This window comes from Polypterus senegalus, chromosome 6 (assembly GCF_016835505.1).
Source record: "Polypterus senegalus isolate Bchr_013 chromosome 6, ASM1683550v1, whole genome shotgun sequence".
Taxonomy (NCBI): domain Eukaryota; kingdom Metazoa; phylum Chordata; class Cladistia; order Polypteriformes; family Polypteridae; genus Polypterus; species Polypterus senegalus.
Genome location: NC_053159.1, coordinates 179,206,414 through 179,232,679, shown reverse-complemented (window position 1 = coordinate 179,232,679; position 26,266 = coordinate 179,206,414). Strand labels below are relative to the sequence as shown.

Genomic DNA, 26,266 nt, shown 5'->3' with positions numbered 1-26,266 from the left:
CTGGTCACCTGCTCCGCCTGTTGATCTCCTATCCTGAGTGGCAGGCGCGCGTCCTGTTTTCGCCTGAAATCCAGGATGAGCTCCTTTGTCTTTTTGATGTTTAAGGACCGGTTATTTACCGCACGCCATCCTGTCAGTCTAAAGACTTCATCTCTATAAGCGGTCTCATCGCCATTTCAGATGAGACCCACGACCATAGTGTCGTCTGCGAACTTAATACTCATGTTTGTGGGATGAATAGGTGTAAAGAGAGTATAGAGGAGGGCTAAGCACACACCCTCGCGGTGCTCCTGTACTAAGTGTCTGGACTGGGGAGGTGTGGGGATCAAGGCACACTGTTTATGGGTGGTTGGTCAGGAAGTCTTTAATCCACAGGCTCAGATGTTCGTGGATGCCCAGGTCTTGTAGCTTCCTGACTAGTATCCTTGGGACAATTGTATTAAAGGAAGAATCCGCAAATAGCAGCCTCACATATGCTCCTTTCTGAGACATTGCGCGGTGTTTAAGGCGTCCTCTGTGGAGACAGTAATGTGCAAACGTGTCTTAAAAAAAGTTAACCCTTAAACCACAGGAACTGGCTATAATCGGTTCCCAATGCAATATGCCAGCACAGTGCCGTACATTCATTGAGCAGCCAGCTCATGACCACTGTCGCCCACCTAGTGAATCAGCATCACTATCTCTGGGATTCAGCCGCTGCACTAGACTAGCCTGCCAGCATCAGCGTTGGCCTCTGTGTGCTTGCGTGCAGCCAGTTCAAGTGCAGTTGGCTCGTGATTTACTGAATTTCATCAATGGCGTCAGTTGCACCTTGTACATATAATAATAGATTGTTCCAGTAATTTTTTATAGTTTTTACAGTTCATTAGCAGTGTGTAAAATGATCAGTGTTGCTGTAATTGTGATGCTCTTTGCATGAAAAAAATATTTGGACAAGCCTATGAAATGCTGGGAGAATGTCGTCTGTTTTTTGTCATATTGTGTACCATGTTCGGAGGAGAAATGGCACTGCACATCACTTGAAAAACACCATACCAACAGTGACATTTGGAGGTGGAGGCATCATGGTGCAGGGCTGTTTCTCATCTCATGGTACTGTCAAGACTTCATGGAATTGAAGGAACAATGAATGTGCTGCCAGCGACCAGGATGACAAGGGTGAGATGTGGGTGGACCTTCCAGCAGGATGAAGATCCAAACCACACAGCAAAGGAAACCTCTCAATTGGTTACAAAGAAAGAAAATCAAGTTGTTAGAATTGCTCAATCAATCACCCGACTTAAACCCAATTGAACATTTGTGGAAAGAACTAAAGATCAGAGTTCACAAGAGAGGCCCCCAGGAATCTTCAAGATTTAAAGACAATCTCTTTAGAAGAAAGGGTCAGAATCACATATGAGTACTGCAGGCCATTGGCTTCTTCATACAGAAGTGTGTTAGAAACAAAGGCTTCTCCACTAAGTATTAAATTAGCAGGTTCAATATTTTTCCCTGTGTCATCCCACTTTATTATACATACTTTAATTTATGGCCTTTAAAGTTGTGAAATATTTATATTTGTGATTTTCTTGAGTTAATACCAATATCTGGTGAGAATTTCGTGTGAAGAGCCACATTGGAAATATATTTATTGAAAATAATGTTGACGTGTTCAATGCTTACTTCCCTAACCGTACTTAGAGCTGCTAATGTCCGGGTGAGAAACCGACGGCCCTTTCCCAGATTAAATGTAAGCCGCAGCCTTAATGCGCTAGGGAGGTCAGGGGTGTCACACTCGTACCCGAGACTGGACCAGACCTGATGACATATTCTCCTTAATTTTCTGATTACCGCTCATTGAAACCAAGCTCTGCCTTTTGAATCTGATTATTCGATACAATCTGGTTTTGACAGCCCTCTTTGGACTTCCATTTTTGACCCTTGACTGCTTTTTGGCTCAGTTCTTTCTCCAGATTCCAACTCGATGGTTTTTCTGGTCTGATTGTGGAACCCAGCAGTTTTGAACACCAAAGGCACCATTTAGCGTAGTCGTAAGGAGAAATGTGGCGCTTGTCCAAAAGCCTTCTCTGCAGGACACGGGAAGGGGTGGAGACGGAGCTCAAAGGGGCGTGGCAGACAAGGTCGGGGTTAAGATTTTAGACCCGCCCATGTGTTGTTACCCTTGTTTCCATGGTTAGATGTGGGCGGGTCAGAGTTAGGGACACATAACTTTATTTATGACCTTTAATGTTGTGAATTATTTATATTTGTGATTTTCTTGAGTAAATACCAATATCTGGTGAGAATTTCGTGTGAAGAGCCACATCGGAAATATATTTACTGAAAATAATGTTGACGCGTTCAATCCTTACTTCCCCCACCGTCCTTAGAGCTGCTAATGTCAGGGGGAGAAACCGACGGCCGTTTCCCAGATTAAACATAAGCCACAGCCTTAATGCGCTCGGGAGGTCAGGGGTGTCACACTCGTACCCGAGACTGGACCAGACCTGATGACGTATTCTCCCTGATTTTCTGATTACCACTCATTGAAACCAAGCTCTGCCTTTTGAATCTGATTATTCGATACGATCTGGTTTTGACAGCCCTTTTTGGACTTCCATTTTTGACCCTTGACTGCTTTTTGGCTCAGTTCTTTCTCCAAATTCTCACTCAATGGTTTTTCTGGTCTGATTGTGGAACCCAGCAGTTTTGAACACCAAAGGCACCATTTAGCGTAGTCGTAAGGAGAAATGTGCCCTTTGTCCAAAAGCCTTCTCTGCAGGACACGGGAAGGGGTGGAGGCGGAGCTCAAAGGGGCGTGGCAGACAAGGTCGGGGTTAAGATTTTAGACCCGCCCATGTGTTGTTACCATTGTTTCCATGGTTAGATGTGGGTGGGTCAGAGTTAGGGACACATAACTTTATTTATGACCTTTAATGTTGTGAATTATTTATATTTGTGATTTTCTTGAGTTAATACAGTACCAATATCTGGTGAGAATTTCATGTGAATAACTTCAGTACTAGGTTGTTGTACCGTGTTAGCCATTATGAATGTAGAGAAAAGCCAAGCAAATGACACCTTTTATTGGCTAACTAAAAAGATTACAATATGCAAGCTTTCGAGGCAACTCAGGCCCCTTCTTCAGGCAAGATGTACCTTCCCTGAAGAAGGGGCCTGAGTTGCCTCGAAAGCTTGCATATTGTAATCTTTTTAGTTAGCCAATAAAAGGTGTCATTTTGCTTGGCTTTTCACTATGTGAATAACTTGGAATTATATTTACTGAAAAAAAGATGTCAACGTGTTCAGTACTTATTTCCCCCACTGTATGTAGTAAAACAATCCTCACTTCTTTAATTGTCAAATCAGGTCAAGTTTCTTTATTATCATATCATCCATTCACCATACTGCAGCACACAGTGGCACAATATAATGCTCTCCAGGCCCACAGTGCAAGAATTACATAAGCATAGGACAAGTGCAAGACAGGTAAAGAACTGTTACTATACGGCAAACAGAAAAAAGAATAGGTAATAATTTGAAATAGAAATAAAATAAAATAATACCAACAACTAATAATAAAAACAACAACATGAAATAAATAAAATACTAGGAGCAGATCTGAGGGGGCTGGGGCAGCACAGAGTTCAGAGTCTGGACCACCAAGGGGTAGAAGCTGTTTCAGAACCTGGCAGAACTGGTATGGATGCTACAACACCTTCTGATAGATGGAAGTGGGACAAAGAGGTCATGGAAGGGGTGACAGTGGTCCCTGATAATGTTATGGGCTTTGCAGATGAGGTCTTCTGGCCATAATTTATTTGCTGTCCCAGACAACAAACTTGGGAGGCCAATCCTTCAGTGCCATGACCCCTAAGCGCTGGCATCTCTTTCCCTGATCTCTATCCTCTCTACTTTCAAATCTGATTGAAAGTCTTTTCTCTTCAATGAGCTTTTCCCCTTTTCCTCCACTGCTTCATTTTTTTGTTCTTTGTTAAGCGACCTCATGATTGTTAAAGGCGCTATATAACGGTCAGATTTTTAATCTTGCCCAGAGCACTATTTTTGGATTTGTCTTTAGCGTTCAATACCATACAGCCTCAGATACTGATTGGAAAACTAAATAGTAGGAATGTAAACCCATTTATCACATTATGGATTCAGGACTTGCTTTTAAATCGTTCACAGACAGTCCAGGTATGGGACGCTTATTCAAAAGTCATTCATTCAAACACAGGAAGTCTGCAGGGCCAGGCCCGCACTTAGGAAATTCTGGGCCCCAGGCAGCTGACAGAGTTCGGGCCCCTTTCGTGTTTCAAATATGTGCGTATATTTTAATTTCGAAAACCTGGTTTTTGACGAAGTCAATGGTTAACTAGGAATAGTTTATTCTGAAAAACTCATTCTGAATATAAAATATCTCTCCATATTGTGTGAACATCATGGTAATCAGCAGTTACTGGCTGGTGGGTTAATCCCTTAACGCTTTGCTGACCATTTTCTAATTTTAATATTTGAAAAATCATCAATGACTTTATCAAAGCTTATGGTATTTGCAAGTTCATATTCAATGAATAACGTTGCGAGACCATTCAGCCTCTGCTGGGTCATAGTCGACCGCAAATGATTATTTATATATTGCAAGTTTGCTGAATGATCTCTCCCCTTGTGCCACAGAGACAGGGAGACAACAAAATATCCTCAACGACTGCGAGTGCGACTGTCCAGCATTGAATGAATAACTTCCGCGATTCGCGAAGGCAAAAGGTGGAGACAAAACATAAACATTGCCGCACCGCCACTGGCACTCATTCCGACTTGCGTATGTTATCTTGATGACGGACACGGGACAGTCTTTATGAGAATGACACTGAAGCTCTTGGTCTTGCATTTTCCCACGGGTCGACGGATGACGGAAATGGAGTTCAAAGTCAAAGCAGCTAGATCCGAGATCGTACCCACCGGCGACCGCTGTATGATGTCGACGCGCCCCTTCTTGATAATAAAGGACCTTTCGAGAAAAAAAAAAACTCGAAATCTAGCTCGGGCCCCTGACAAGTGTCATGGTTGTCCCCCCCCCCACTAGGTGCAGGCCTGGCAGGGGTGTCTCTTATCACCCTTACCACAAGTGACCTGAGACAAAACAACGACCGCTGCTCCATTATCAGATATGCGGATGGGAAACTGTGACGATGTGGGTTCTGGCTCCACACTCCTTTTGATGTTTGGGAACCCTTGAACCCAACACCGTCGATAATGAAACCGAGAGAGCTAGTCAGTGAAGGCAAATAATTGAGCATCTGAACAAGGGGATGGTTAAAAGTGAAAACAGTGCTTTTATTAAAAACAGTCAACACAAACAGTGTTCCATAAATAGTGCAGTTTCCATAAATAATCCATAAAATGAAAAAAACGTGGAGGTTAAAACAATATAAAAAACAATCCTTTAAAACGAGAGGTTAAAATCTTCTCATGGAAGCAGTCTTTAAAAACAATAACAAATCCGGTGCTTTTCTGGTAGCGTCTCACCTGCTTATCCCGTTTGGGCCTAGCAGCAGGCAAGACGCTCTCTGCAGCTGCCCTCCTCTACACACACACACGAGACTGGAGACCTCCCGAACCCTGGCTCCAGTATGGCACTCATCCCAGTCCCCGAGAACTTGGTTTCCCACAACGGCCAGGTCGCCCACGTTGGGGATTCCAGCACCAAGTCTCCCGACTTCCGCTGCCTTTCCATGGCCTCTCTGCGGCCAGTCGCCTTCCCTTGGTCACTCCCGCTACCTGATCGCTCAGCGGGAGCGACATCAACACAAACACCTGGGTGTCGGCCTAACACCCAGCTTCCACGCAGCTGTCCATGAGCGCTCATTCGCTCGCCCGTCCGCTCGCTCTTCGCTCGCTTTCTCTCTCTCTTTTACCGACCTGCTTCCTCTCCTGCTCCCGGTAACCTCCGTCCTCTCCTTTCCTTTCTCTCTCCATTTTTTTACACCTCCCCACAACCGATTCGCGCTTCTTTTTAAAACGTGAGGGGCCATCACAGCTGTAGCATTAGCCACGGGAGCAATCACGAATGTGGGCAGTTCCTCACCTGTGCACACGGTGAGACACGCCCACATCGACGACTGCCCCGCGGCTCGCTACAACATTGCCCCCTCACGGCCGCTCGGGTGCGGTGATTATTTAAAAATGGCCTTTGCTCAGTGAGCTGTGGACCCTTAACACCACAGACACATCTCTGGGGAGGATGAAAGCCACCATCTGAATCAAGTGGACTCGATAGTAAACTGGTGTAATACAAACTGTCTCACTCTGAATGTAAAAAAGGCCAAAGAAATGATATTGGATTTTAAGAGATAGAAATTTGTATGTTCACCCATTGTTGTTTTGGGGGAGAAGGTAGAAATAGTGAATGAATATAAATACTTCGGAACTAACGTAGATAACATTCCTAACTGGAATGCAAATACAAAACAAAAAAATATTCTGTAAATGCAATCAGCGTTTAGTTCTCCTCCATAAACTCAAACTACTTAAAGTAGACGAGGACCTCAGGTTGTCCTTTTATCGCAGTCTGATCCAGTCTGTTATCACTTTCAGTTTCATTGCCTGGTTTAGTAGTCTAACAAACCAAAATTTTAAAAAGCGCCAGCAGGTTACTAAGCAGGCAGCTAAAGCTATTGGGACTGACATTGATGATCTGGCAAGTGGGTGTAGAGCAGGGGTCGCCAGCTCCGGTCCTGGAGGACCACCGTGGCAGCAGGTTTTTATTCTAACCCTTTTCTTAATGAGTGACCTGTTTTTGCTCCTAATTATTTAATTGATTTGCTCTTGAAGACTGAAGGTAATGAAGGTTCAAGGTTCAAGGTTTCTCTCTTTAGTCACGTTGACACAATAAGATATATTCCCAGTTACATCTAATAACACGACAGAAAGAAATGAAACAAAACAAATTGAGACAAGAGAGGTGACGGTAAGGCAGTCTGACACAAGAATGGTTACAGGATACATATCAAACATTTAATCATTTTCTCCGAAATTCCTTATTAAAAAGTCGTATGGTACAAGGAAGAAAGGAATTTCTGGGATGATTTGTGTGGCTTTTTCAACGCGACTCTCCTCCCTGATTGACAGAAGTCAAGTTCTACATGTAATGGAGGTCTGTCATCAGTTGGGATGATTTTTACTTTCTTTAGTGTTGTCCTCTACACCAGTGGTCACCAAGTCTGGTCCTGGAGGACCACCATGGCTGCAGGTTTTCATTCTAACCCTTTTCTTAATGAGTGAGGATGACTTGTGTTCTCTTCTGTGTGTTGTATTCTATTTAACCCCAACCTACCTGGTCTATCCCAAGGTTTCTTTCATTTTTCTTTTCCTTACAAGGGTTTTTTTTTTGGGAGTTTTCCTTGTAATTGTTGAGAGTTAGAGAGTCAGGGCTGGGGGGCTGCCCAGAGGCAGGGCCTGTTAAAGCCTTGTGTGATTTTGGGGTATATAACAATAAATTGTATTGTATTGTATTATGTATATCTGGTGAATCTTCACTCTGACTCTCATGAGGCGACCTGTGCAAACATGACAGGCCATCTCCGCAGCTCCAGCTTGATCTATTAGGTCAGCTACCCTCTAGCTCTTCGGTGTTGCCCACACCATGAGGTTCATGCCATGAATATTGCCACACATGGCTAATTTTAATAACGGGTGCCCTTTTAAGCGTAGCTGTTTTCTTGAGTTCCCCTCCACAGAGGCCTAACTCCATGACTGTATTCATTTTCTCTCTTGTATAATAGAGCACCTGGTTGGCAATGTGGTTGCTGAAGGCCAAAGGCGGCCCTGGGTATCTTTGACAGGGTGGGATTTTAATTATTCTTAGGCCTCGTATATCATACGCCGAGGTTGTCATGTGGTGCGCCCATTGAAACACGTACAAGTACGGTGTCATTTATTTCCACTTTGAAGTCTGGTACAGTCAAGCATAAAATTACAGCTTTCAGCTCTGAGAGCTTCTCGCGACCGTCCATCAACTGAAGTCTCCAAGAGCTCACGGCGTGCGGAGTCGGCCGCATTTCTCCATTGCGACAGCATTTACAACAGCTCTGCTTGCAGGCTCGGCCTTTCTGATTTAATATCAGCATCTCTTTACCGATTCTTCCAGCTTTTTTCCTTGTTCTCTGTGTTTATTTGAACTGAGGTGCAGTTCTGACATCTGCTTCCTCAAAAATCCTTCCAAATGCAGCATAACGATTTCAGAAATTACTCGGACCTCTTCATATCGATTGAATTTTAAAGAATAAATTGCCCATCAATCTACACTCAATAACCCATAATGACAACACGTTTCCAGATAGGATTGCAAATTTATTGAAAATCCAAAGCTGAAACCTCTCATTCATAGGACTGTTCAGACGTTTACTGTGGCGCTCCAGACTGTGCTCAGGTCCACCCTGTTTGCTTTAATTCTCCTTGAGATGTTTCTAGAACTTAATTGGAGTCCACCAGTGGCAAACTGGATTGATTGGATGTCATTTAGACAGGTCCATGTGTGGCTGCGTATAGAGGTTAGGAGCAGGCACTGATACAGTGTATTGCTGCACCCACCACACAACAAACCAACTCAGGGTCCAGATTAGGACCCGAGTTCAGCCATGCAATGGGTGACACCTCAGCACCATGCTAGTTCAGATGTAGTGGAACAGTGTGAGGTTTTTTTTATGGTGGCTGGAGTGCCAATTCTGCCACCAACTTCCAAGGTTTTCCCTGCAGGTTGGAGGGCCTACATGCAGGGATGGGTGCAGATTAACGTCATACCCAGGATGGAGCAATTGCAGGTTAAAGGCTTTGCTCAAGGGACCAACAGAGCAGAGACCCTTTTGGCATTTTACAGGATTCGAACCGGCAACCTTCCGATTGCCAGTGCAGATCCCTAGCCTCAGAGCCACCACTCCACCCTTCTGTGTTAAAGGTCCAAAATTCAGACTGCGTGTCAGAACAAAAACCAAGCCATGAAGATTGTGGAGAGGTACAGATCAGAGAGAAGGGATAATGCCATTTCTACAGTTTTGAGTGTTCCCAGGAGCACAGTGTCCTCAAAAATTGTGAAATGGAAGAAGTTTGGAACCATTCGAAGGATGGCACCATTTTTGCAGCACAGTGTCCTCATCACTGCGCTGGTGGCATTGGGATCCACATTCAGACCACAGGTTAAGCGCCCCCGAGACCTCTTCCAGCAGCTCCCCAAACTTTTCCTAGCTGGTCTCCAATCCAAGTACTGGCCTGGCCTGAAGGTGCTTTGCTTCAGGTGGACGACCTCTTGTGAAGCACAGGTGGTCTGGTTGCTGGCGGTGGTCTACGTCTTGACTGAGTTACTAATTGAGTCCTACACTGTGCTGTAGCTTTACTGCTCACATTCTGCACCATTCCTTTTCTTGTTCTGCGTCCCTCATTGCTCAGCTCATCCTGGTCATGACTATCAGCAGTCCCGGGGTTCAAGAGGGATGTGTCCAGCTGCGGGCTAACGGACCATCACACCAATGACACACATTTTAGTCACTAATTTCCATCTGTGGAATTATGAAAGCCACTGCCCGTGTCAATTACAAGTGGCTTTGGATGGAGATGTCACCTAATTTTGTCTGTGTGGGGTTTCCACGTCCCCCGCCTTGTCTGCATGCTTTTTTTTATCTCGAATTTTACTACCACATTCCATAAATGTGTGTGTTGGGGAAATTGGAGGATCCTTATCGTCCTGTGAACAGAATACAATGAAATGCTGGCTTACGTGTGATTTGCTGCCACTCTCTGGCCTCCACATCCTATCACCTTCCCTACACAAACCCTTGTGACCCGGCCGAGACACCCCTTTGACACTGGATCTGGGGGAGCAGCCATGGGATGCACACTATGTCCCCTGGAACGCGTGGGTTACATTAGGGACCACAGGCGTGGGCCTACTGTTGGGGTCCGTGGCCACCACGGGGAGGAAGTGAACGGCTTAACGAGCCCTGTGGGCTGGAATGCAGTCACACTTGGGTCACAGGGGTCTGCTGGAGCCAATCCCAGCCAACACCTGGAAGTGCAGTCTGAATTAGGTTAATTATTACCTGAAGCACTTCTGGGGTTCTTGTGTGGATCATCCATCCATCCATCCATTATCCAGCCTGCTATATCCTAACTACAGGGTCACGGGGGTCTGCTGGAGCCAATCCCAGCCAACACACAAGCCCCGGGCAGGGTGCCAGTGCACCGCAGGGCACACACACCAAGCACACACTAGGGACAATTTAGGATCGCCAATGCACCTAACCTGCATGTCTTTGGACTGTGGGAGGAAACCCACGCAGACACGGGGAGAACCCGGGAAGCAAACCCAGGTCTCCTTACTGTGAGGCATCAGAGCTACCCACTGCACCTCTGTGCCGCCCTGTGTGGATTATTTGCTTTTTACTTTTCACAAAATATTTTTAAAACAAACTTTTGGACTGAGGGGTTTATTTCAGCACGCGTTTTACCCGTGCTTGAACTCCCCTTATACTCCGGCGGCTACAACCCTAAAATTCAAACATACACAGTGCCGATAACTCACTGAAATCTCACTCTGCTGTATATACATTTGTACACTTAGACCTGCTTGAGGGTCTCATCTTGTTTCTCATTCATGTTTTTTTTTGTTTTTGTATTATTGCAGGAGACATTCCTGACCTTTTTAGTGAGGAAGAGGTTGATAACATCATTTCCTCAATCCGTATGGAGCTCCGAGGTCTTGGTCTGCTGGACACCCGAGAGAACTGCTGGCAGTTCTTCATTGACAGGATTCGTCGGCAGCTGAAGGTGAGGACATCACACGCGCATTTCGTAAACGGTGGCAGCCTCTGCTGCACCTCACCTACAGTGGGTTTAAACCAAAGCAAACCCCCCACAGACACATGGAGAACGTGCAAACTGCACTCAGGAAGGACCTGGGACACAAATCCGAGTGTTTCTACTGTGAAGAGGAGACTTTGACAGGAGAAGTGGCAGCAAGATAGCCATTCCTTAAAGGACAAAACAGGGCCTTGAAATACCGGCCGTGGACTACTGGAGACCGGCAAAGCCTCCTCTTCACAGTAGAAACTGACACTTGGCTACTCTTGACCTGCACTGTGACGCTGTGCTTGAAGCTGTTGTCCTGCAAGCTGGTGATCCTCAGAAACTTGTCTTCTGATTGGCCGGTGACTTGGGGTCTACCAGATTTCGTCCTATCAGAGTTTCTTCTAGTTTCTCATTGAATTTGGATTGTGTAGGACACCACTGGACTCAATGACACTCTAAATGAAAGGCCTACACTTCTAAGGGTAAGCTAAAGACTAACCCAGTCCTTCTCTAAGTCCTTTCATAAATGATATGATGGGCCGTGCTTAACTCATTTGCATGGCTGGCAGGAGGTTGCCAGGGGTAGCCGATGACCAGGATTGGTACACAATAGGGGATGAGCCCATCAGGGTCAACACCATAAAACATAAACCCATGCTGGTATCTCCAGAACCCCTCCAAGTGCCAGTTAGGAGTGAAAGAGGTGCCAGGGATCTGTTCAAATGTGAGAAGAATGGCTGGATGGCAGCTAGGGGTTCTTGCTTGTAACGTCTCCACAGAAACTCTTGTGAAGTACTTGAGACGACACAAAACTAAGATTTGGGGATTTGCCGCATAGATTTTTGTTGAGTAGTCAGTAGTACAGCAAACAGGTCGGCTTTATACAAAATGGCAGGAAATGAAATGAGGGCATCGGTATGGTCAAGAAGTGAGGTCATCAGGATGCGATGGACATGAGGTCATCTCCAAAGGAATAGAAGTGATGAATTTTGGCTTAGTCTTCCGTGGTTCTGAAAGAAGAAAAAGAGAAAAGGCATCAATGCCCGTTACCGATCCTTTTCCTGGTGTCTTTTACACCCCGTGTTGGACCCTTTGGCTGTCCCCTAAGCGCGTGCGTGTGTGACACTCCATAGGTGGGCCTCAAGGATCAGTGTCGGGCCCAATTCTCGTTTCTGTCTTAGGCAGTGGAATTTCTCTTGATGGCTTCTCCTACCACCACTAGGCTGCTGATGCACTGATCTTCCTCTCATTTCCTTCTTACATTCCTCAGCCCAGTGCCCATATTTTATTTGCCCAAAATATCCCAGTGCCCGTATTTATCAAGCATCTCAGGGTGGGAAAAACAATCCTAACTGGCTCAAAAATCTCAGAGTGACCCAAATTTTGTCCAGCTCTTAGGTGTAGAAGAAAAGGAATTTGATCAGTTTTCCTAATTTAGGAGTACTTCTTCTACCAGGACGGCATTCAGGAAAAGATCAGCAAGCAAATCCCAGGAGAGGCTGTATGTTTTGGCAATGCTGGACAACAATGAACTCCTAGAAATATATCGATCTGACAGAGATGGAATGACATTCATAAGAAATGCCGGACGTTGTGACATCACTCCATCTACGCAGAGAAGCCATGCGCTGCCAGAAAAAATGAAATTGCTGGTGACGTTACGTGTGAAATGCAGCTTTGCCACAGCGGTGATTTGGGTTTGTCACGTCCAACTGTTTTTCAAATTTTGCACTGTTTCCAGTCAAGTGTATGACAGAGGTCAAGAAGAAATGTTGGGGGGGTCAACCGGACCACCATATTTACTTGAGAAAACAAAGGAAACTGAAAATAACAAGTGCATGAAAGTGTGGCAGAATAACAGAAGCAAATGTTATCCTTTGGCTGAGAATTTGAAGGCTCTGAAGAGGGGTCCGGCTTCAGGGTAGTGCGGGTGACTCACCTCCCACCTTCCAGGAGCGCCTTGCTTTTATAGCACCAGAACTGGAAGTGGCCCCTTAATGAGTGTCTTCATTGAGGTGTGGGTGACCAAAGAGGACTAGGCAGTCAGCGATCGAGCCCCCTGGTGTCCCGGGGTGGTAGTTCCTAACTGTGATGAGTAATTTAAACTGCACCATCTATTGGAAATGTATTTTATAATTGTAAAAGAACACAAAAAGATATCATAGAGGTCTTTACACTCAAGTGATCCCCGAAGAAGTTCTGAAAATAAGAAAGGACAAGATAAGTCTTCTTCATGTAGTCATTATCCATCTGTCCCAAGATGGATGTTTACATAGGAAATCCACAGGAAGAGGCGGGTTTAGGAGACCAGAAACAGGAAATGAGGTCATCGAAGGCCCATCTGTCAATCATTCTTTCTGCAGAGGGAGGTACAAGAGAAGCATTAGATGGCAGTGCCAGCCTTTTTCAGCACATGTGCCTCCCTGTATGTTATGTATGTGTATGTTATTTTGCACTGCAAATGACTGGCGCCCCCTGACCGGCGGGATCGTGACATGCCCTGCACCCAGGTCTAAATAAGATGGTCATTGCCATGGCCTTAAAATAGAAGGATACCCTTAATGAGTGTCTTCTCTGAGCTGTGGGTGACAAAAGAGGACAGGACAGTCAGCGACCACACCCCCTGGCGTTCCGGGTTGGTAGTTCGTACCTGTGACGAGTATTTACACTTAGCCATCTACAGTAATCCCTCAATATATCGCACTTTGACTTTCGCGGCTTCACTCTGTCGCGGATTCTATATGTAAGCATATCTAAATTTATAACGCAGATTTTTCGCTGCTTCATGGGTTTCTGCAGACAATGGGTCTTTTTACTTCTGGTACATGCTTCCTCAGTTGGTTTGGCCAGTTGATTTCATACATGGGACGCTATTGGCAAATGATTGAGAAGATACCCAATCAGAGCACGCAGTTAAGTTACTGTGTGCTGATTGGCTCAGCGACAGAGCGCCGAATTCGATTCCGCTGCGTTAACCAGTAAGTCTCGTCTCGCTCATTCAGCATCAACATGTTTCGCAGTGTAAAGAGTTAACTTTTGTGTGCTTCTGTGTTTATCTTTGTGCATAGTCAAGCACTTCATTATGGCTCCAAAACGATCTGCTCCTGCTGCTGCTTCAGGGGCCGCGCCCAAGCGCCAATGGAAGATGCTAACGATTTCCGAAAAGGTAAAAGTTTTGGATATGTTGAAGGAAGGGAACAGCTACACCGCTGTAGGACACCATTACAGCATCAATGAGTCCACGTTTCTTTTTATTTAATAAGGAGGAAAAGAATATAATATCTATGGCCGCAGTGTCCTTTTAACTAGGGTGCAAAATGTGTTGTAAGTGGATGTAATAAGGCGGTAGTCTGGATAGAATCTGCTTTAGGGATTTGGATTGAAGATTGTCGGACAAGAACAACGACAGTGCTACACAGTTGCCTGAAGAGGCTCCTTAAGAAGAACTGTAACACTCTTCTTTTTGTTGTGTTGTAAAATTAAACTCATTATTATCGGACAAGTCATCGTGTCATTGTTGGTGAGTAACCATAATTACTTTTTTACTACAGTACTTAGTACTTGTACGTACGTTTAGTGTCACTGTACACACATTTACTGTATACTATGTTTCTTGCATTGCACATATTTATTGTTGGTGGCCTGTCTATCATAATGGCTGTAACATATGCGATATCGGAGACACTCGATATCTTTAAAATAATATTTAAGTTTTACTGTATATAAACACTGCGGTGGGTTGGCACCCTGCCCTAGATTGGTTCCTGCCTTGTGCCCTGTGTTGGCTGGGATTGGCTCCAGCAGACCCCCGTGACCCTATATTCGGATTCAGCGGGTTAGAAAATGGATGGATGGATGGATGTATATAAACAGTGTGTTTACATACATACTTTCAATGAATCTTACCTAATATCTAAGAAAATACAAAGGGTTTATGCTGTATAACTGTGCAGGAAATGTTTATAAGAGTGTGGGAGAGTTTATAAGGGATTAAAATATATAAAAATAACCATATGAACGTATGGTTTTTACTTCGTGGATTTTCACCTTTCGCGGGTGGTTCTGGAACGCAACCCCCGCGATCGAGGAGGGATCACTGTATTAGAAATGTATTTTATAATTGTAAAAGAACACGAAAAGATATCATAAAGGTCTTTACACTCAAGTGATCCCCGTATATTATGATGAAAGTCTGAAAATAAGAAAGGACAAAACAAGTCTTCTTCACATGGTCATTGTCTAACTGTTCCAAGATGTAGGCTTATATAGCAAACCCAAAGGAAGAGGAGGGTTCAGGAGACCAGACACAGGAAGTGATGTCATTCTTTCTGCAGAGGGAGGTAGAAGAGAAGCGTTAGATGGCAGTGCCAGCCTCTCTTAGCATATGTGGCTGCCTGTTTGTTATGTATGCTATGTGGGTACGTACGTCATATATGTCATGTCTGTATTTTATTGTGCACTGCAAACGACTCGTGCCCCCCGAACGACGGGATCATGACCTGCCCTGCACCCAGGTCCAAATGGGATGGTCCTTAAACTGGAAAGAAGCCACTTATTTCACAGTACATATGGAGATAAACATATTGCCAGTAATTAAGGACACATTTCCAATATTAGAAATTTGCCAAAAGAGAGGAGACCATTCAGTCCATCAAGCCCGCTTTGTTTCACTCACAGCTAAGCTGTCCTCATATCTCCTCCAGAGTCTTTCTAAAAGTTGTCAAGGTTTCTTCTTCCTTAAATGCTCTTCCCCTTAATTTCCACTGATGTCTTCAAATGCCTGATTCACCCTTAAGTTGGTCTCCTTTATCAGTGCTTTTGAGGATTTTAAATACCTGGATGAGGTCCACACGCCGATTCCTCTGCTCATTCTAAACAGGTTTAATTCTCTGAGTCGGTCACAGTAGGACATGTCCTCAAGTCCTAAGACACACCTGGTTGGTCTCATCTGAGCAGCTTCAAGTGCTGCTAATTCTTTCTTGTACTGTGCTGCCCAGAACTAGTCATAAAACTCCGGATTACATTCTAATACAAGCCACCATCCACATCCATCTTGTAAACCTGCTTTATCCTGAGCAGGGATCTGGAAAAATTTGTAGCCTGGCACATTATAACGTGCAAAGCTGGAACAATCACTGGATGGCATGCCGGACCACCACAGAGTGAACAGACATGGCAGATGGCCTAAGCCGTGTGACCTGGGGTGTCCTATACAAGCAGTGAAAGGCTGGGATTTGCAACCAGGATTCTGGAGATGTAATACAGCAATGCTAACCACTCGTTGTAATCCTTCTTACTTTCATCAGTCAACGTATAAATAAGCTAAGGCTATAGATAGAAATAAGCACTATAATATATAATATACTATACTATATCTATATATATATATATATATATATATATATATAGTATATATATATATATATATATATATATATATATATATATATATATATATATATATATATATATATATATATATATATATATATATTGTGGACCCGGCCCGGACACAGACAGGCGGACATGTTATTAATCACCACCACATGTTTATTATATACAATATTTACAATTTTAAGTGCCACACAAACCCCAACACAGTCCTGGCCACACAATGCCTTCTCTTCGGGCCGCCTCCACACTCTCTTCTGCCTCGTCCTGCTTCCACCCGACTCCAGCCTCGAATGAAGGGAGACGGCCCCTTTTATATGATCCCGGATGAGCTCCAGGTGTTTCCCGGCATTCCCCCCTGGACACGCCCCAGTGTGGCGGAAATGCCGGCTGTTCTCCCGGAAGCTCTCTGGGTGTCCCTCTTCTTCTTCCCCCCAGCACTTGCTGGTGTGGCGGAAGTGCTGAGGTCCAGGGTCCCCAAGGCATTGGGGCGCCCCCTGGCGGTGACCACGGCTCCCTACAGGGTTGGGCTTCCAAGCCCTCTACCCATGGCCCCCAAAGCAACCAGGATGGCGGCCCCCACGTGATCCCAGTTGGGCGCACGCCCACTTCCGGTCCCTGAAGGCGTCCCGGCCGGGTCGTTGCCCCTGGCATCCTTGACAATATATATATATATATACTATAATATATCCATCCATTATCCAACCCACTATATCCTAACTACAGGGTCACGGAGGTCTGCTGCAGCCAATCCCAGCCAACACAGGGCGCAAGGCAGGAAACAAACCCCGGCAGGGCGCCAGCCCACCGCAACTATAATATACTATAATAAGGACTATGATGTTTGCTGATGACATTGTGATCTGTAGCAATAGTAGGAAGAAGGTTGCGGAGACCCTAGAAAGGTGGAGATATGAGAGGAGAGGAATGAAGGTCAGTAGGAACAAGACAATACAGTGAGGGAGGTCAGTGGAATGGTGAGGATGAAGGGAGTAGAGTTGGTGAAGGTGGATGAGTTTAAATACTTGGGATCAACAGTACAGAGTAATGGGGATTGTAGAAGAGAGGTGAAGAAGAGAGTGCAGGCAGGGTGGAGTGGGTGGAGAAGAGTGTCAGGAGTGATTTGTGACAGACGGGTATCAGCAAGAGTGAAAGGGAAGGTCTACAGGACGGTAGTGAGACCAGCTATGTTATATTGGCTGGAGACGGTGGCACTGACCAGAAAGCTGGAGACAGAGCTGGATGTGGCAGAGTTAAAGATGCTAAGATTGGCATTGGGTGTGATGAAGATGGTCAGGATTAGAAATGAAGACATTAGAGGGTCTGCTCAGGTTGGATGGTTAGGAGACAAAATCAGAGAGGTGAGATTGCGTTGGTTTGGACGTGTGCAGAGGAGAGATGCTGGGTATACTGGGAGAAGGATGTTAAGGATAGAGCTTCCATTAAAGAGGAGCAGAGGATGGCCTAAGAGAAGGTTTATGGATGTGCTGATAGAGGACATGCAGGTGATGGGTGTGACAGAGCAAGATGGAGAGGACAGAAAGATATGGAAGAAGATGATCTGCTGTAGTGACCCCTAATGAGAGCAGCCGGAAGAAGACGGAGATTAAATGAAATGAAAATATAAAAACAAAGTTAAGCCTCCCTCCTCCCCTACAGTGATGACACTCAATAACACAACAAAAAACATCTAACAATAAACAGTCACGACAAAGTCCAAAGCACAGTCCAAATGAAGAGGCAACAGATGATGAGCGGTTCACGGTTCACTGAAGGGAATGTAAAGTTTGTCCTACCGGTTTCCTGTGGCAGTGCAGGAGGACGTGATTGGTTAGTGCTCCTTCAGATGAAGACATTACCAAAACACAACTCGCACAAATAGGTGGGCACAAGACAGACAGGAACAATAATCCATGATGAATCCACAAGTAATCCAGACAGGCCACAGAATAGACAGTTTATGGATATGGTGAGACATGCAGATGTTGGATGTGACAGAGCAAGATGACGAGTACAGGAAGATAAGGAAACAGATGATCCGCTGTGGCGACCCCTAATAGGAGCAGCCGAAAGAAGAAGAAGCAAACATGGGCTAAAGTAGTTATGAGTGAATACAAATATGGGCTCATACAAAATACCATTTAACATCCCCAAACTTTAACTCCTACACGGCGTTCTCTTCCAGGATTGTCAGTGCTTTACTGCTACACATGTCCTGGAGTTAGGGTCTGCTTTTCCCAAGCAGGTCCCTGAGATAGGGGGACTACAACAGCCAAAGAAGCCCAAAGGATGCATTACATTATTACATTATAGCTCGGTAATCTGTTTGTGAGCCGGACCCCTCAAAGTGTCTTCTCCGTCATCTGTTGTCTAAAAATGTTTAGGACAAATGAAGCATCTATGACTCTGGGGGGGGCCTGGCAATAAAATCGGCCGTGGAATGTGTCCCAGTATTTCAGCGGACTTGAACACTTTGAACCAGTCCAATCAACCCACGCTGTCTAGAAATGAAACCTGACCACTGAAAAATGTGAAGAATGCCAGCCATTGCCCATCTGCTCTGTTTGTAGCTGCAGGTTTCCGCACTGCCCCATGCACCCCTGCTGTTTCTGCTTGTCCCATACTGGGTGGATTATTCCTGTCTTGTGCCCTTTCTATACGCCTAAAGGGCTTGGCATGGGACAGGTGGGACGTTCTTCCTGATGTCATTGAGATCATTCATCCCGTGGCCGGTGCCATCCCTGTAGCATCAGATGAGGTGCCAGCTTGAAGGTCAAGGGTTCATGGGACTTTCTTAGTATGCACTCTAACATCTGGGCCAGCTTTTTTGTTTTTCTCCTTCCCAGACTGCAATGCAATTTGAGAACGCTCTGTGTAAAACTGCACAAGTCTTTATAATTAAAACGTTGCCCTTCGAGTTAACGCGCCCTAATTGTAAGCTCTTGTTTGTCTGGCTTCTTTCAAAGAAACAATGGGTTAGCCACTTTTGACTTTGGTTGGTGACCGACATTTGGTTGTAATCTCTGTGAGTTGCGATACAAGTCTGTCTGCCCCACGTTTATAGACGTAACCACCACGAAAGAGGAGACAGGACAGCAGTTGGCCATTGGCCCTTCATGTGCTTTCAATTAGGCTCCGTCCCATCCCTTTGTGTCCCCTGAGACCGGGGGGCCATGACAGCCAAAGAAGCCCAAAGGACGCATTACCTTTTTTATAGCTCTGTAATCTGTTTGTGAGCCCAGGCCTCTCAAAAGCTTCTTCTCCTTATGTGGTCCTTTGCCCAACATGTTATTAACATTTGGTTTCCTGGCTTAACCGTAAAGACGGCTTTCTTTAAGGATACTTCAATAAGGTGAACCCTCAGACACAAAGAAGGGGAATCGGTGTGGTGGATTTCACGTTGTGTGGCATCAAGGCCTGCCATCCTTCAGCCACAGAGTCTGACTTTTGTTTTTGTATTCTTTTTTTATGCCCACCAGTGTCTCATTTTTTTTTTTTTCAGGTGGTCCTCTGCTTCTCACCAGTGGGCTTCACTCTGAGGACAAGAGCCAGGAAATTCCCTGCCCTTGTCAACTGCACTGTCATCGACTGGTTTCACGCCTGGCCCCTGGAGGCCCTGCAGTCCGTCAGCAGCAGTTTCATCGAGAAGATCGAGGGGCTGGAGGTAGGCCTGTGCGGGCCGCTCTTAAGCGTTTCTGTCTTTCCCTGTAAGCACTTGTTTTCAATAAATCTCTTTACAGTATATGTGGAGTGGGGAAGGCTGCAGGAAGGACCTGTGGTATCCGGGGTGAACCTCTCCAGGCTGGTGCTAAGGCTGTCATTAAGCATTGCAAGCAATCTTTGCCTCTATTTGGGAGATGGGTGTCATCCCAACTGACTGGAAAACGGGACTTGTCATCCCTATCTGGAAAGGGAAGGGGGATCACCTGAATTGAGGCAACTACAGGGGGATGACACTGCTCTTGGTGCAGGGTAAGGTCCATGATCATTTGCTCACCTACCAGCGACCAGAGCAGTCTGGTGTTACGCCTAAGAAGTCCACCATTGACCGCATCCTGCCACCGAGGGTCCTCATGGAGCACAAATGCGAATATCGGCAGAGTTTCTTTGCAGCCTTTGTTGATTTTAATAAATCGTTCAACTCAGTCAATCAAACTGCCCTGTGGGACACCTTGAGACTTTGCAGGATCCCACGAAGTTGCTGGATATCATGGCCGGCCTGTACACTGGTACTGTGGGTGCTGGGCAGAGTGGAGGCAGGACCTCTGTGTTTTTCCCAGTTGATTCTCGGGTTTGTCAGTGGTGTGTTCTGCTCCTACTCTGTTCATTGCTTGTATGGACTGGGTGCTGGGCAAGGTTTTGGGGTCCAGCGGTTGTGGGTCATCTGTTGGTGAAGAGAGATTCATGGATCTTGACTTTGCTGATGATGCTGTGATCTTCGTGGAGTCAGATCTGATCGGGGCGCTCGAGAGACTGAGTGAGGAGTCTGAGTGTCTCAGCTTGTGAGTGTCCTGATAAAACGAACAGATCAGGTCTTTAATGAGCTCTTGGGCGCGGCCAACAGCAGTGTGTCTGTCTGCAGAGAGAGTGTCGACCTCGTCACTGAGAGGTTTTATTTACCTCAGCAGTGACATTAATGACTCTGGTGACTCTTCCTATGAAGTCAGTAGACAGATTGGGAGAGCATGGCGGTTCATGAGGTCGCTGGAAAGGGGTGTGTGGCCCTCCAGATATCTGGAAAAGGACAAAGGTCCAAGTCTTTAGACTCCTGGTGCTTCCTGTCTTGCTATATGGTTGTGAAAGATGGACGCTATGCAGTGACTGGACTCCTCTGGTACTGTGTCTCTTCAGAGTATCCTTAGGTACCATTGGTTTGACTCTGTGTTTCTCATGGAGTCCCAAATTACCTGCATTGTGAGGGAGTGTCAGTTACGGCACTATGGCCATATGGTGCGATTCCCAGAGGGTGATTCAGCTCGCAAGGATCCTTCATTGTTGAGGACCCGAGTGGCTGAACCAGGCCAAGAAATCGCCCACATAACACCAGGCTGTTTCAGATAGGGGGTCATTTCTGGAGGGTGGGACTGGACTGTGTGTCTGCCTGGGGGGGTTGCCAACCGGGGTCTCAAGGTGTTTCGTTGTGTGGTGGGTGCGGCAACACGCCTGCTCCCCAACCTGACCTAAAACAGCATTGGTAGAGAAGCAGAACAGCAGAAGATACAGGAGGTGGACATTGTACATAGTAAACTGAATAAGTTCTTTTCATCTGTTCTTACCAGTACACTGCTTAAAACTTTCATTTCATTGCATGGGCCTCGTACTGTAAATATGCAGTCTGTAGACGTCAATGCTGTATGTAATAAGATAAAGGAAACCACAATTCAGTGTATATTGCTTTTGATCTAAACCCTCCAGAACTTTGTAACAGTACAAGAATACAGAATAAAGTGTTACATAAAGATCTGACTGAAGCTACCATTTTTACAGGATGTGCTACAGGATGAAATTAGATAGATAGATAGATAGATATGAATGGCACTATATAACAGATAGATAGATAGATAGATAGATAGATAGATAGATAGATAGATAGATAGATTTGAAAGGCACTATATAATAGATAGATAGATAGATAGATAGATAGATAGATAGATAGTCTGCAAAATAGATAGATAGATAGATACAACAATTTTCTAGAAAAACTGATGCCAAGTATTGATGGGATAGTGATATTTCCATATTTGCATATACTAGCAAAAATTTGTAAACAGGGATCATGGGTAAATGATTAGCTTTAAATATTATACCTCGATTTCGTTGAATTTAATAATTATATTAGGCTATTCAAATTAAATTTAATTTATATGGTTACGGTTAACAGGGCTGCCACATACACTGTGTGCACAATTATTAGGCAAGTTGTATTTTTGAGGATTAATTTTAATATGGAACAAACACAGTGCTATCAGTCAATCCAAAATGTTAATAAACCTGAAACCTGAATGTTTCACAACGGAAATGTGAGTGTGAACATCATCAGGGAATACATATGTGCGCACAATTATTAGGCAACTATTAGTGTGCAGATTTATTATGCAACTAAAGGAAAAATGACAATTTTCCCATCTCACTTGTTTATTTCCATCTGTTATAGTGAGAATAATAAACAAACACCTCAAAATTTACAAATAAACATCTCTGACATTTCAAAAAAAATAAATCAATCAATCAATGACCAATATAGCCACCCTTCTTTCCAATAACAGTCATAAGCCTTTCCATTCATGGAGTCTGTCAGTTTCTTGATCTGTTGACGATCAGCTTTTTGTGGAGCAGTGACTACAGCCTCCCAGACACTCTTCAGAGAGGTGTATTGTTTTTCTCCCCGTAAATCTAGCGTTTAAGAAGTGCCCACAAGTTCTCGATAGGGTTTAAGTCAGATGAGGAAGGGGGGCCATGTCATTATTCCTTCATCTTTAAGGCCTTTACTGGCTGGCCACGCAGTGGAGAACTTTGATGCAAGTGATGGAGCATTGGCCTGCATAAAAATCATGGTCTTTTCCTGTATCACTGTTTGAAGAAAGTGTCTTCAAAAACTGGCAGTAGGTTTGGGAGTTGATTTTGAGTTCATCTTCAATGCAAAAAGGTCCAACTAGCTCATCTTTAAAAATACCAGCTCATACCAGTACCCCACCTCCACGTTGGAGTGGAGCTCTGTGCCCATTACTGATCCACAGGTCCATCCATCTGGTCCATCAAGAGTCACTCTCATCTCATCGGTCCATAAAACCTTTGAAAAATCTGTCTTCAGATATTTCTTGGCCCAGTTTTGACGTTTCAACTTATGTTTCTTGTTCAGTGGTGGTTGGGTTTCAGCCCTCCTTACCTTGGCCATGTCTTTGAGCACTGAACACCTTGTACTTCTGGGCACTCCAGGTAGGTTGCAGCTCTGGAATATGAAAGTACTGGAGGATAATGGGTTCCTGGTAATTTCACGTTTGATTCTTCTCAAATCTTTGGCAGCTAATTTGCGTCTTTTGTTCTCAACACGTTTCTTGCGACCCTGTTGACTATTTGCAACAAAATGTTTGATGGTTCTGTGATCACACACCAATATCTTAGCAATTCCAAAAGTGCTGCATCCCTCTGAAAGACTTTTTACAATGTTTGACTTTTCAGAGTCAGTTAAATCTCTTTTGGCCCATTTTGCCTGAGGAAAACTAGCTGCCTAATAATTCTGCACACCTTGATATAGGGTGTTGATCTCCTTAGGCCACACCCTCCCTCATTACACAAATACACATCACCTGACGTGCTTAAATCCAATAAGCATTCAAGTTAATACAGCTTGGAGTTGGAATATACGCATAAAAATGATGATATGGTCAAAATACTCACTTGCCTAATAATTGTGCACACAGTGTATAATATAACAGATAGATAGATAGATAGATAGATAGATAGATAGATAGATAGATAGATAAAGATTTGAAAGGCACTATATGATAGATAGATAGATAGATAGATAGATAGATAGATAGATAGATAGATAGATAGATAGATAGATAGATAAATGTGCGAGGCACTGCAAAATAGATAGATAGATAGATAGATAGATAGATAGATAGATAGATAGATAGATAGATAGATAGATAGATAGATAGATAGATACAACAATTTTCTAGAAAAACTGATGCCAAGTATTGATGGGATAGTGATATTTCCATATTTGCATATACTAGCAAAAATTTGTAAACAGGGATCATGGGTAAATGATTAGCTTTAAATATTATACCTCGATTTCGTTGAATTTAATAATTATATTAGGCTATTCAAATTAAATTTAATTTATATGGTTACAGTTTACAGGGCTGCCACATATAATATAACAGATAGATAGATAGATAGATAGATAGATAGATAGATAGATAGATAGATAGATAGATAGATAGATAGATAGATAGATAGATAGATAGATAGATAGATAGATAGATAGATAGATACTTTATTAATCCCCAAGGGGAAATTCACGTACTCCAGCAGCAGCATACTGATAAAAACAATATTAATTAAAGAGTGATAACAATGTAGTGCAAGTTAAAAAATGCAAGGTAGTGAGTGTAAGGCTGGTGTAACAGTCTAACATCTTGTGTAGTGTTAATGTTTAACCCCCCCATCCCCGGGTGGAATTGAAGAGTCTCATAGTGTGGGGTCTCCTCAGTCTGTAAGTGGAGCAGGACGGTGACAGCAGTCTGTCGCTGAAGCTGCTCCTCTGTCTGGAGATGATCCTGTTCAGTGGATGCAGTGGATTCTTCATGATTGACAGGAGTCTACTCAGCGCCCGTCGCTCTGCCAGGGATGTCAAACTGTCCAACTCCGTGCCTACAATAGAGCCTACCTTCCTCACCAGTTTGTCCAGGCGTGAGGTGTCCCTCTTTTTTATGCTGCCTCCCCTGCACAGCACCGCGTAGAAGAGGGCGCTCGCCACAACCATCTGGTAGAACATCTGCAGCATCTTATTGCAGATGTTGAAGGACGCCAGCCCTAGCCCTAGCCCTAACCCTAACCCTAATTTCTAAGGAAGTATAGTCGGCTCTGTCCTCTTTTACACAGAGCAACAGTGTTGGCAGTCCAGTCCAATTTATCATCCAGCTGCACTCCCAGGTATTTATAGGTCTGTACCCTCTGCACAGTCACCTCTGATGATCACGGGGTCCACCACCAGCTCCTTGGTTTTGTTGGTGTTCAGGTGTAGGTGATTTGAGTCGCACCATTTAACAAAGTCCTTGATTAGGTTCCTATACGCCTCCTCCTGCCCACTCCTGATGCAGCATAGTGTTATCACCATAAGTGTAAGCTGCCTAGCAGGCTAGCAGGTTAAACTGAGGACGACTCTGAGCTTGGCATTCAAAGATTTTCTTTTCAGTCAAGTGAAGCATATTCAATCTTTTTACAGAAATGTGGAATACAAACAAAAAAAGAAAGAAAGAACCCAATTGCCATTGCAATGTCGCTGCTTTTTTTGAAGGAGTCCTGCAAACAAATTCAGCAGCGATGATTCCATGTGAGGCATCTTTGGGCAATTCGCAAACATCCCAGACTGTAAAGAATTTGAAGTCATCGTGCTGCTGGTATTCATGTTTAATTTTTAGGTCACATCTGCCTGATTTATACATTTTTTATTAATTTCCAGATTCAGGGTAGATATCACGGTCATATCGCATTTGAAGGACTTGCAAAGAGGTAATCGAGATGCCCTTAACTGCGGTAGTGAAACTCAGCAGACGTGGATTTTTCAAGTCATTTTTACCATTGTCACTTTTTTCTAGCTTGCTCCAGGATACGTAATTCTTAAAGTTAACACTTAACATTTTTTTGTGTTAAAAAAAAATAAAATTTTAAATTTCCCTGAAGATGCTGCCCTCAACAAAGTGGCACCTGAGCAGCTGGCCTCATCACATCACCCCCCAGAGTCACAACCCGCTAAGACACGGTCACAGTCGCATTATTCACTGCTCGTGGCTGCCAGTGTCAGGCCAAATTCATCTTCCCCCTTTGCGTTGAGGACAGAAGGGGGGCTCTATTGAGACTTGAACACCAGGCACAACTCCCATAAACACCGTTTTAGGATATCAACGAGTTCTTTTACTTTTTTACGAATTACTTTAACTGGTCTTATATTCAGTCTGGCACAACACAACAATATAAATTATACAATTAGTGACTCCTCAGTCTCCTTTCTCTCCTCCTCTGTGAGCGTCTCCTGTTATCTCAGACCTGCGAGTACTTCTGGTGTCAGAGCATTGAATGTCAGAAACACCTCCAAGCCAGATGGAGGCCCCTCTACATAGGGATAGTATTACTCAGCAGCTCCCCCTGGTGGCACCCAAGTACCACAACAGAGTCGCCCATTGGGACAGAAGCTCCCAACATGCCCTGTGGGCGTACACATGGGAACTCCAACAGAGGGATGCTGCCACCCTGTGAAACATCTGACCTCCTTTTGTCCTTCCATTATGGCCTACTGACGCAGCAAACCAACCCAGCTGAGAGG

At 44.5% G+C, this 26,266-nt stretch overlaps 1 protein-coding gene across 1 annotated transcript in view; it reads left to right on the top strand.

Moving 5' to 3' along the window:
• LOC120530679 (dynein heavy chain 11, axonemal-like) overlaps positions 1–26,266 on the top strand; it is a 645,801-nt gene that overhangs the window by 391,154 nt on the left and 228,381 nt on the right. Inside the window, 2 exon segments of the mRNA XM_039755100.1 lie at positions 10,658–10,800; positions 19,715–19,876. Coding sequence (XP_039611034.1) covers positions 10,658–10,800; positions 19,715–19,876 — 305 coding nt within the window.